This window comes from Chaetodon trifascialis, chromosome 20 (genome assembly GCF_039877785.1).
Source record: "Chaetodon trifascialis isolate fChaTrf1 chromosome 20, fChaTrf1.hap1, whole genome shotgun sequence".
Lineage (NCBI taxonomy): Eukaryota > Metazoa > Chordata > Actinopteri > Chaetodontiformes > Chaetodontidae > Chaetodon > Chaetodon trifascialis.
The window spans coordinates 10,007,224-10,020,773 of record NC_092075.1 but is presented as its reverse complement, the minus strand read 5'-3'; the positions used below and the strand labels follow the sequence as shown (position 1 = coordinate 10,020,773).

The 13,550-nt window shown below is 42.6% G+C and overlaps 1 protein-coding gene across 1 annotated transcript in view; it reads right to left on the bottom strand.

The window, feature by feature from the left end:
* Positions 1–13,550, bottom strand: part of ric1 (RIC1 homolog, RAB6A GEF complex partner 1) — a 34,085-nt gene that overhangs the window by 18,072 nt on the left and 2,463 nt on the right. The window contains exon 2 of the mRNA XM_070988686.1: positions 10,161–10,268. Within this exon, the coding sequence (XP_070844787.1) occupies positions 10,161–10,268 (108 nt within the window). The remainder of the gene's footprint in view (positions 1–10,160; positions 10,269–13,550) is intronic.

Below are 13,550 nucleotides of genomic sequence, written 5' to 3'. Positions count from 1 at the left end.
GTTGATGTGCACTGGTTTGAAGATAAAACAGCCACTTCATCATTATCATGCTTGCACTATATATAGTTTAAGATGATCACAGTAGGACACAGTCTCATTACAATGACCTAGTTAGTTATTATAGCCTAGCATGCTAACGCCATCCACATACGAATACCAGTAAGCCCACAGAGAGCGGATACCTCCGCCATGGCTGCAAAATTCTCCATATTTGCCATTTCAACAACAGGAAATGTTTGGAATTTTTCAAACTGCATCTGATTTCAGATCTGCATCGGAGAAGACGTTTTTAGACCCAGAAAATCTTTTGCAAATATTCAAGTCTCATATCTCAATCCTAAAGCTGAATAAAGACATTAGTACAAATGGGTATGCCGTAATGAGATTTTTACACTAATGCATCAATGTGTACGCAGCATTTTACTGTAGCTGGTTGAGGTGGAACTGGATTATCCACTTTGGATAGAGTCGGGTAGTCCAGTGGCTCCTGACTCAGAGCTCAAGGCCCTCCTAAGGGTCTTGAGAAGAAGAAGAAGGAGAAGGAGAAGAAGAAGAAGAAGAAGAAGAAGAAGAAGAAGAAGAAGAAGAATCCCCTTTATTTGTCACACAGCAACATCCACATGCACACACACGCCATGCACTGGTGAAATTTTTCCTCCGCCTTTAACCCAACCTAGTCGTCCTTCCTCTGCGACAGACCAGGAGCGGTGGGCTGCCATCCGACCGGCGCCCGGGGACCCAGTTCTTTTCGTCACCATTGGTCAGGTGCTGATCTTCTTGCATGTTTTTAGTGGGGTTTTTTTTTCAAGCAGCAGGCACCGAAGGCATGGTGGAGGACATGCCGCCAGCGTCCACAGCGGGAAACGAACCCGGGACCTTCTAGCTGTGAGGCGACAGTGTTTCCACCGTGCCGAATTGGGAGACGAATGAGAAAAGATGAAAAAAGTTCTGGTGCATAAATCTGGTTTCAGTTTTTGTGAGTATTCGCTAATCTTCACTTTTTCTGTGAAACACTGGTTAATTTCATCTCTTTGGGCCTCAAGCACGTATTTAAATGAAGCCATGTGAGAAGTTCAGAGGGGAAATCATCCTTTGGTAAAACCGCTAACAACCCAGACATCCAGCTAAACACTGTTTTTGTGAGAAGTTAAAAGCCAAATGGTTTGGGACCACAGGTTTAATCTCAATGTGTTTAATCATTTGTTTTTCATGTCAAATTTGAATCTTTAAATGAACAAGCAAGCAACTATATCTCTGAATATACGAGTAAAGTATCTCCAAATTTTATTATCTTTATCTAACTACTAAGTATAGTACAGTTCTTAAGTAAATCTACATATAGTGGCTTTCAACCACAGTTTGATTGACAACCATTGTGAGCATTTGGGAGAGGCCCCATTCTCTTAGAAAAGAAATGACCTGTATTAGCAAGAGTACATGGGCCAGCAGAACTACTGTATCTTGCATATATCCAGTTATAAGAAGGAAAAAATTCACATCATAGCTCTGAAATCCTGTCAATGTGAAGTCGTCAATCCCAGGAGCCCCCGCCTGAACCGATGTATTCACTAATTCAGACAAGACGTCTGTCCCGCAGGAGAGCCATGTGGGCTCGGAAAGGAAATGTGAATGTGACTGGCCTGCTACTGTACTTCAAAAGCATGCCAATTACAGGAGGCAGGGAATCTCAGTGAAGTATCAAAGATGGGGTGGGGGGAGGGGTGGGAAAACTATTTGGCAACCTAAGACAAACTTCAGCAGTGTCTCCCACTCTCAACACTGCATCCCTTTCATCTGCAGCTTGATCACACGAGACACATGAAAGCATTCGCACACCCATTCATCTCTTCATGGGACTATGATTAGGTTTGCTTCGACTCATCTCGTCAGATAGGTGAAAAACTGCGGATGAAAGGGAGGGGAGATAAAGAGAGAAGGGCAACAATTGAGATGCGTCCCCATGTCTCCAGGAAATCTTGGTACATTCACACATGCAGAGGTAATGATACAGGAAGAGGCAGGACGCCGGTCATTGTCAGCTAAGGCCCAGTAAACGTGCAGGCACTAAGATTCAAGAGGCAAAATACACACAGTAGCTCAGAAGCTTGGGTGATCCAAAGAATCTTTCATGAACCAGCAAAACAGGACACATCTACAAATGAGTGACGCCAGGTCCAGCTCAGCTTCCACTGCAGATACAGGACTGCAGTGTCGATCAGAGTTCCCCAAAACGTTTATGCACGTGGCTAATTCACTGATGTTTCAAGGGCAGGTAGGTTAATTCTCTCTCCTCTTCACTGTGGCAACAATGGAAAAACTCCACAGGGGCATATTAATGAACAGGTACTGTACTGTCACTGCATTATTAGTCCAAAGACAAACAAAAAAAACCCTCTCCAATAAATTAATAAATGGTTTTGAAAGTAAGGTAACAGACTACTGACCAAATGTATGCAAACACAGGTTTGAGGTTATTGCAGGGGATGAAGACATGTTTCATGATGTCCTGATTCGACCTGATTGCTCCTAATAATTCAGTGTCTTTTGGGCACATACTCAGTAACTGGTATATGAGAGGCGTGTCGTGTAACAGATGATACTGCAATTTTAACACAATATAGAGGAACAAGCTGACTTGGTCACAACTCTGGTTCAGGCTTGCATGTATACTGCTTTTTGCAGAGAAAGTGCAGCAGAAAGCTGTGCACCATGTAATAGCGTACTGAGGCCACTCTTCTGCATGTTGAAACAAGCTCCAGAGATCCTCACACATGCAACCCGTGTGGATGTTGACTGTGGATGTCCCTTAAATTAAGCACACTTTAAAGAAAAGTGTGTCCACTCACATGACTCACAGACATTAGATGGCAGTCACTGAAAAACATACTGCATGTAAACGCGTGCGAAATTCCTCCCTGAACATAGGTCAGATGTGTTTTGCTGTGCAACAGTACATACCAGCATGGACTTAAGCATAAACAGTGCACAAGCATGCAACGGCAGATGCAGATGTGTGCATCTGTAACTGCAGCAATAACAAATGTGGCTCGAAAGCACACAACTGTCAAACAGTCCTGACTGAAGCATGAAAGTCCAACCCTCTACTAGTTTATCAGTTTATTTTTCTTTAGCATTGACTACAGGAGTGAGGAGGAAATCAACACTTAAATGACTCACTGGTGTGCCATTACTATAACATGCTGTTATATTTCCTAACAGGGAAGGAATTACGTGCAACTGATAGACGAACCATGTTCATCCCTGCTGAGGAAACTGGTATGAAGCTTAACGTTGAAAGTGTTTGGCCAAAGCAAACGTTTAAATGAAATTAAAGTACGGAAAAACATAACAAAGCACAATACCAAGACAGCCATAGGCCTTTAGACCATTTCCACTTTGAGAAGTAAGCACAGAAATCTTAAATCTTCCGAAAACAGATCAAACGGTGTGATAAAATTTCTGACAAGACAGACTGTACCAGCTCTGTGTAATCAAGGAAGGGACACAGCAAAAGGAACACCTAATCCAGTACAGCTACAGCACAAATAAGTAGTAAAGAGTAAACAGCCTCTCTGACGCAGTCTCAACAAAATTCTCTTTATTGCAGAGCCAATGCATGCTCCCGGTATTGCGACAACATCCTGAATGTATGTAACAGAGATAAGATAGGAAGGGTTGCAATGGTTTTCAAAAGCATGAAAGGCTGCAGAAAAACTATCTGCTCCTTATTTTTGAACATTCTTTCACCTTGCAGAACAAAAGCCAAATACAAGCCGAAGGACCAGGAAAACTTACAATGCTTAGTTTACATAAGCTAATACTATGTACTTTTATGTATGTGGAACTTCTGCGTCATAGAAAAATGCACTGAAAACGCTTTCTTGAGCACTGCCGAGTGAGAGCCTAAAAACAGAGAGGGAACATTTTGGCCTCGGACGGATCCCAAAACACACACGAGAGGAGCGAAAAAGTATTTCCCCTGTTTGAAAGACTCCTGCCACACGAACACAGTCTATTCCTCTGTCAACTGCTTTAGCTGTTTCTCTCACATTCTCGTATGCATGCACACACACAAGCGCGCACACACACTCAGCTAAAGATAGTTCTTGCCATGGTTTAGGAGGGTGATTACGTTAGCCTCGAGGTCTGAAGGGTGTGTGAGCAGCCAAACATCTGGCAAACAGCTGGTAGATGAATTGAGGGCTACTGCCTGGGCAATGCTGGCCTTTATTGTCTGCAGTCCCTGACTTCTCCAAGTCTGCTCACCATATAATTAAACTACAATGCTGATGAGGGTTATGGCCTGCTGACATAAAAGCCAGTCAACACAGCACATAGCTAGGGATGAGTACTGAAAACTTGTACTAAACTGGAACCAGTTCCTGACTGGTCATCACTGAAATACTGATAAGCTCCTGGACAAACAGTGTTGTTATCAGTATTTATGTTAATTCATTCTAGCATAGCTGTCCAGTCATGGTTGACGGGGCAAAATGTTGAAAAATGTGGGCTCATTTTTCAAAATGCAATGAAACACAAATACAGCATTCTTTAAAAAGCGGCTCCATCCTCAGTGCAGCCTCCCAGCTCTGATGCTGATGGGATCTGCCAACCACAGCTTTGTCAGTGCGATAGCGAAAGTCAAACACCCAAGTCCAACTCATTTTCCGTCCCTAGATGAGGGAAAAAGCAGAGGAAAAAAAGGAAAAAGAGCAGAAAGCCACAGGGCTCTCAAATTAATAACGCTTTGTGAGAGCCCTAATAATGCTCATCCCTACATGTAGCCTGTGGTTAATTTGCATAGACTTAAAACTTAAGACATGTATCAGACCTCATAACCTTCTGTGTGCTAACACAGATTATTTCAAGCCAAGCCATCAAATGTTTTGATCTTATTTCGGCAGAGTACAGTGTTAGTTTGGTCACTCAAGGTGCCTTTCTGGAAGGCCACTTTCTGCAGCTTTATTGTCAGATAAATGAAAGATTGACAAGCAACATGACAGCTGAATGCATGGTTGGCATTTTAAACGTGACGTCACTTCTGCCCTTATGTTGAGCTCAATTGCACTCAGATAGATCTCACTCTGGCTTGACTTCCACTGAGTGTTGTGAAGTCAACACAGGCACTCAAATCTAAACTGTTGCTTCAAAGTTTGCAAGCACTTGTCCAAAATATTTCCTGTTTGACAGGAAGTGCAAGAGGCAAGAAGAACAAACCCGAAGAAAGGAAAGTAAAAACAGCACAGAAAACAAAAACATCGTCCCAAAGGGCAAGTGAAATCTGATCAAATCAAACGAGTAAAGTTGAGTTAATCGTGATGGACTTGAGCATAATGAGAATATGAAAGCTTCGCTGCAATTTAGCTCCTGTTCAGGTTGCAGCACCGTTGGCATTAAAGTGAGACTTCTGTTGCGAATTACACAGTTTGTGGTTGTGACAGTGGTTCTTCCAGCCAATGCACATTTTTGCCACATAAACAGTTCGAACACATTTCTTCCTCTGCACACACGCAGGGTACCGCCAGTCCTCCCCACATTAACATTTAATACTTTCCACCAGTCACGAGTCAGAATCGAACAGTGTTTGTGGAGCCCAGGAAGTGAGCGAACGAGTGCGCCCCGGTATTTTTAACTCCTCCACCTGCTCCCTGTTGTGTTTGGCTGGGTGGTGCTTTCCCTGACACATTCACAGCATTCATTCATGTGTACTTTGGCTTCACTGAAAGAGGCAGGGATGAAAGGAAATACTATGAGAGAGGGGGAGTAGAGACAGACACCAAGAGGCCAAGAGGTCATCATGCTAATATTTTCTAATAAGCTATGTTCCGTCTTCGCTATTTTGAATCAATTTCTTTATTGAATTGCCAGTTAAAGCATTTCCACTGACAACTTCTCAGTAAATTCTCCACTTTAAACACTCTAATGCTCAATTTGACAAAAAAAAAAAAAAAGTGTGTGTTGTTTAACACCAGTGAGCTCACTAGAGTGGCTTCAAGTACAATTGGAGGTATTTTGGCAAAAACATACACTGCCCTCTGCCACACTGACCTCTAAACAGCCACTCATGGCCTTGACGGTACTCCCTGGGAGTGTTTACGGAAAGATGTGGGATTAGCTGGATTAGGGTGGAAACATAGAATAAAAAAGGGAAACACTAAACTCCTTGGATGCAGGGCTGCGACAATTCATTTACACCGATTTGTTGTTTTGGCATGAAGCAGAAATAAGCTAAATGTCCAACTGAATGTATGAGAAACTCTGACCTGACACATCCCCAGAATGGGAATAATATAAAAAGAAAGCAAATAATACGGCTTGTCCAGCTAATCCACAGAAAATAAACATTTGTACAGGAAATATTTAATATATGGCTGACTGCAATACAATACCCAGGGTTACTTGAGACACATTATCCCCCTAATTAATACCAGCATTATTTATGTTATTAAACATTTCTAATCTTAGACGCAGTGAATACAGAAATGTAAATGCTTCATTTCTTAAATCCAACGATTGCAACTTGCAAACACCCGTACACCCCCGGCTGCTCACAGAGACCACACACTCGTACGCACGGATGCAAGCGCACACGTACACAAAGCGGCGCGTTTTCCCAGCGGGCACTAATGAGTCTAATGAATCAATTCTCTGTGCGCGGTTTGTTTTGATGCCGTCTGCTCCCGTTCTGGGTCTTGCCGGTCGTCCTTGTGCGCTGCTGATCACATGGCCTCTGGGAGCCGATTGAGTCATCTGCTGACTCGGGCACTCGCCTCGTGTGAGATTACTCAACAGGACGCTTCCTTCACACAGTTACCTTCGCTGCTGCTCCGCTAAGAATCATGAGTAATGGTAACAAGAGCAGAAAATGTGAGAGGCTGATGTAACTTGAGGTTCATCTGTTACATCAATATGTTGTACATCTAGTTCTCATGATCAACTCATCTCTGAGTAAAAACACTATGATGATCTTCTTTATCAGGGCAGTAAATAAAGTGTAACATGAATGCTGTGCTGCTTTTATTTCATTGAAACTAGATGATAATCATTACAAGAAATGTCAAACAAAGGCGTGAGACCACAGGTAACACTGACCAGCTGAATCTGTGCTTCTACCACATTTATTCTTATAAGCTTCCTGTTTATTTACATGAGCATCCTCAAATAAACAGTCTGACTCCAGTACCACTGCTCAGGCGTCTTTGTCCGCTTCAACATGTTTGACAGGGCAGATGCAGCATCCGTCTGTCATGTCTCTGATTCACAGCATGTATCAAGACATTAGTTCAACAAAGACGGGGCTCTTTACGGGGGATTACATTTGATGAAAGACACTTACGCTCCACCCCGAAAATAAATAACGTGCCATCCTGCAAGTAAATAACTCCATAAATCAAGTCATGATGCACTCTGCTGCCTTAAGGGACACTGCTCCTAGAGGGTATTAAAACCTGCTCTCTTTCCTCTCAACAACGCCACTATTTGTGCACATTAGGTACAAATTATACTTAGCTCTGCTCTCAACCTCTGAGGAGCCTGTGATGTTAGTAGCTGACACAACAAGGACAGTGTAGCTGTCCATATATAGCATGCAATGTTGTGTTTAATGCCTCAAAGCAACGTAAGTGTGCTGATTTTCTGCCCGCTGTTTATCTTACAGCAGGCATATGTGAACCTAATCATGAACAATACTACCTAAATTTCACGGGAGACAGATCTTGCAGAGGAACTGAACTGCAAAAGATTTGATGATCCGACTGGAGGCGTGACAGCGGAGGAAAGGTCTGGCTAAACTAACATCAGTGAGCCTGTGTGGGCTTACATACAGAAACATGCTGGCGAGAACGTCGTCATTTCATCTCCATGGAAATGAGGATGAATTTTTAAAATCACGTCTTTTAAGCTCTGTGGGCTGAGAATTTTGCATATTTTTTATTGGGTTGTGGGTTATTCTAGAGAGTTTACCTAAAGGTAGGGCTATAATGACAGCAAAGAAAGTCCCAGAGGAGACAGCTCATGATTATTTCAACGGAGATTAAAAACAAAAACAGACTGACACAGGCGGAGGATCCTCCTCTCATTAGATTCAGCATTGGGGCGAATTTGTATTGATTTGCAAAATGCACAAAAAATGAGGCTCTCTTCTTCTCCAAAAAGAGCTGAGGTGGCTAATCTGTTCCCAGCACAGAGCTCACCCCCGAGCCTGACGTGAAGAATGAGTTCAAAGCTCAAGGGCAAAGGTGGCTGATGCCCATCTTATCACCTATTTATTGACCAAAAGAAGTTCTACTGTGATAGTAAAGTTAATACTCTCCAATTGAAATGCAAACATTTATGATGCGTGAATCGCAGAACAACAGCCTGTCTGACAGAGAGCTACTGTTTCGCTTTGATAGAGAACTACAGTTTCACTTTGAGATGATTGAGTCACAGTCACAGGACACAGTGCGCCAATACTCCAGAAAGGGAGCAAAGTGCGACTGAAGCATTCAACTGTTATCTCACAAAAATGTTTAAGGCCAGCTTGTTCGGTGACCTTTATCTACCACAGACAAATTACTGCTATTCGCAAATTCAGGGTGTTACTTTCCCTTGAATCCTCTTCGTCCCCTGTGGGACATGAGATGACAATGAGCTCCGTCCATCACTCCCTATCCTTGGCGGCATGTTGAGTCTCCTCCATGTTAATTTTATTTTGACTGGCTCGTCTGTCACGGTTCAGCGGCAGGTCATTCTTGGTCTTCCAACTTTTCTTATGCCTAAAGGAGTCCATTGTTTAACTTCAGCTGGTAGTAACTTAAACAGCCAGTAGTACACTTTCAACCTTAAACTGTCCTCTAAGCAAATACTAATTTGTGGCCACATTAAGCCTGAAGTGACTTGCGGCTTTCTGTTAGAAGCAAACCTGAAGAGATGACCATCCAAGTCAAAGGGTGTCCAGCCTCTGGAATCATACATTACATGCACTGTATATATACAAATCTGAATACTTGTAACCTCTGAGGTCATAAATTACAATACTGCTTAAACAGAGAGTACCTAGTGTTTATGAATAGTCAGATCACACAACCAACACTTACTTCAAGTTGCCCATGTGACAGCGAGAGCGGGAATTGACAAGACTGAATTGGTTACAATCCTCTGCTCCTCTCTTCCCCTGACATTTTGCCATTTTCCTTTACTTGCCACTACCTTTGTGGTTATTTTCCAGCGCCTAAAAATCCTAACTTCACACTCATGTCACGCCGTTGCTCGCTGTGTGATTGAAAGAAGCCGGAACATGATGTAGAGAGTGAGCTCTGGGAGCGCGTTTCAGTTCCACTCTCCTCGCCACAGGAACACCTTCCTTGTATTCCTTGTGTTACAGGATGGAGCTCAGCATAACATCAAAAAATAGGACAAACCCTGCTGTTCAGAAAAGTGCAGCCAAACATTCATTTTAGCGTTTGACGTGCTCATTCTGCCCCTGTGGGTTTCTATAGCAGAAAGATCCTGATAAAATCCTGCCAGTGATCGATTACTGCAGCATCTTCGACCCGATGACTGAAACTCTACATGCAATAAATCCCAGTGGTAACAGTGTGATAAAACAGGAAGTTACTCTTACAGATAGAAACAAAAACAGGCAGGTAAGAGAAAGGAGAGCATGAGAGTGGAAGAGGTGATTACAGGTGACAGTCGACGCGTGGCCCTGAAGCACCTGACGGCCGACATTCCAGAGGCAGCTTGTTATGCAGCTGTTTACGTTTCAGCCGTGCTAAGGGCTGTGGCTGGTTTGACGACCGTATGGATGTGGGTAGGTTATGCATATCATAGAGTGTGTGGACTACAAAGACAAAGGCATTGTGTCATCAGTTTTAAAACCACAGCTCAGAGGTGGAGCTTCCCATAACGACTCAGAACACTCGAAGCATGAGTGCGATATTTAAAACGATGATTTTCAATCATGATATAATGTTGAATTTCTATTGATCTGTAACATTTGAAGACAGTGCGTGTGTCAGCAACTCACGCGGAGTGAACAACAAAGTCATGGTGATCATGATGGCATACAAGTAATTTATGTACTGTAGTGTGTTGTACTTACAGGGAGTGATACAAGACATGGGCCAGTGGGCAACAAACTGCAAATATAGGATGAGATGGTTGAGTGGTGTACTTACCGCGACAGCTATCATGGAGTCGTCTGGTTTCCATTCTGCCTTCTGGTAGAAGCCAAACTGGGCCGCCGCCTTTGCAGACTCGATATAGCTGACTATCAAAACACTGGGCTGTGGGTGGGGAATAGGGATATGGGAAAGAAAATGAGCCATCTGACTGCCACATATGGCAACCAAAATCAAAAAAAAAACAAAACTCCTGCTTCCACAACAGAATATGCACTGCGGCTGCCAAAAATGTCTAAAGATTGATATGAAAGTCTGGCCGTTTTAGCCACAAATAACAAAGTTGCATTAAAATAGGTCTGAATGTAAACGTGACTTATGAGTGCAGCTTAATATCCCAGCTCGGTTTGTGGGAAAAAGACGGCATGGCTAGAAAAACACATTCATAATCAGGCATCCCCAGTGTTTCTCTCTCACATTTAAAGAATGCAGATCACTTCTTGTCTTCTCCCAGAGCTGCAACGGCTAGTGGACAGCCAGAAAATGAATCACCAACTATTTTGATAATCGATTAATCTGATGTGTCATTTTTAAAGCAAAAATACCAAATTCTGAAAGGGTGGGATGGCTATGACACCTGACTGCTGCCAAAACCTTGTGAGGCTGATTTAATGTGAAAAATATCTTTCAGTCCAGCACACCGAAGCATGTTCAGGCTACTCTTTATACCACGCAACACAGACAGATGAACAGGCGTACACAGGCGGACTGTGCCTGAGGCAGTTGCTCCTAATTTGCCTCTACCCTTGAATCACTAGGGCACATATCTGTCTGGATCACGGAACAAGAATCACTACCAGCTCATTCCAACCCTCTAATATAAACACCACAAACAATGAGTATGCTATGTGCACCTGCAGCCAAATGAGAACCAATGAGTAACTTTTGATTTAAGAATGTGTAACTTCAAACGACGTGGAGTCATTACAAGTGAAGTCCCCCTGCAGAAAGTGGTTCCTTAACGTTAGAAACATGGATGTCTTTACTTTGTATCAAGGTTTGAAATTAGCACCTGACACCCACCAAATGCAGGTCATCCAACAGGAAAATGCACAAAAGAAAGACACATTTAGGAAGGTTAGTGTATGATTGGACAGAGCTACAGATTGCTATATAAAAGCAATGCTATTGATTGTTTTCAAATGGCCTCAAACAGAAGAAGAAGAACTTCTGAGCAAAAAGCGGCAGATTGTGCACCTTTGAATGCATCAATGGTGAGTTCGAATATATTTTTAATAATAGGGTCGATTTGGAAACTGCGCTGGCTTTGTCGTGTTTTGTGTGGCTTCAGCTACCGTTTCATGCTCTCTCTCACTGTGTTCTTGGTAGCCTAAGTAACATATTTGATCTGCTACTGATGTGTTTTGACTCTTAAATTGCTGTGGTCTGGGTAGAGAAACACGCCGTTTTAGGACAACTCAGGAAAATGTGCAGAGTGCAGAACTCCGTGCTGCAGCAAAGTTCTTGGCTAGAAATCCAGTGTTCCTGGACAGAGAAAGTGGCATCCAGCTTAATCCAATGCCACTCAACCTACTATAGTCTTCCCAAGCTTCAGGTCTCTCAAAATAAATTGATCAGAGTAGTTTTGGGTCTTGGTCCATGAGAGCACGTAGAAAGAAACCAGTTTTTGCAGCTAAACTGGCTCTCCGTGGAATCCAGAGTTACACGATTAAAACTTTGTCAGGTTCACAAAACTGGAAATGCTGTAGCTCCAAATTACTTATTAAACTCCTTCCCACAGGTCATAGAGGCTTACAGGCACAACAGCAGGTCCAGTGTAGGAAACTGAAACACTGACGTTTAGATAAGTACCACTGTAAGGACAGTTGTGCCGGCAGGCTTGCATGTAGCTCATTGAATGGACCAGCTTTAGTATAATAATAAGTAAGTGTTGTCAGAATAATGCCCAATTTGAATATTTTCTTGATGTTTTTTGTGCTTTTACATGCCTCTAATGCCACACTCCACGACCTCCACATGCAAGTTTGAGCATGCACTCACCTCTATGTCATGTAACTACAAGAAGAACCACAAATAAGTCCTCTCTTTGTTTGTGTGTGTGCGCGTGTGTGTGTGTCACATGTGACACATAATGTATAATGAGTAGCCACAATTGTCCAGGTCTGCTGCTCTCAATGTAATTTTGCCACTGTAAAGCGGGAATCAGTGCATTCATCCAACCTATAGTAGCTTAATGTGTGCCATTTCTAACTGTTGGGAGGGAGGAGGGTGCTATTCAATTGTGCATGTATTCACATTGAAACACTTAAAAATGATTTGAGCCCCACCACTGTATGGATTAGCCTCGCTGTAGTTTTGCCAAAAAACGTACGCTGATGCCACCAGAGTAGCACTGAGGATTATTCTGATTCTGATCTGAGTCACAGGAGCACATGTCATTTATAATACTGTATAAATGATTCCTTCATTTAGTGCACAGGTTTCAAATGTGTCACATTGGCAGGCAGTGAAAAAAGTCATTTTAGGCCCTGTTCAGGATAATAGAACAGACTATTACAGAAGCTTAATCAATACTGAATCATACGGCAAATGTAACTAAAAGACTCCTCATTTATTTTTCAGCACGTAGCACTGCCAGTATGTCTGGTAAACATGTTTTTCAGCTTGTGCTGCTACCGTTCTGGTGACCTCTCTTGATTCAGTCAATCCTCTATCCCTCCAGACAGAAATAGGAAGTAAGAAATTAGAAACCGCAGCATCAGAAGTATACTGTGGCTGTATCTTAGAAAGTAAAGCAGAAAGCTCTGTTTTCAGTGAGACGTGTAACAGTCCTTGCACAGGAAAACCGAGACACTGTACACTGAATGGTGCTGGTCTGTAACAAAAGCAGGGAAATATCTCATGTAATTCCAGCTATGCAACGTTAGCCCCCATTCGCAGTTATGGTAATGAGAGAGCAGGTTTAAAGTTTTTCCAACCTACAGTGTCCCTTTCCTCACATGAAATCTTAATGGTGCCAACAGTGTCTGCGCTGGTGAAGCTTCCTCAGTGGATAACAGAAAGAGAGGCCTCTTTCCTCACTAGGAGGTGAAATAATGTCAGAAAGCAATTAGAACAAACTCATTAGGAGTTCTGTATTTTAAAGAATTAAAAATACATGAGAGGTAGCCTGTGTAAGGTAGTCTGTATAATTACATTTGGGAACTGGGGATGGAAACAGTTCAACATTATGGCAGCACAGTGGAATTACGTATGTTGCAGTCTTTAAGTCTTAGGACAGTTTTCTTTTGCCTTCTTACTCCAGTGCACTGGATTCAAAACAAATGACATTAAAGTGCTGATTTTCACCATCATCATTACATCTGACGGTTTTTAAGTAGGTTTGGATGAGGAGGAAAATACTGCTTATTAAATGTCAGGATCAAT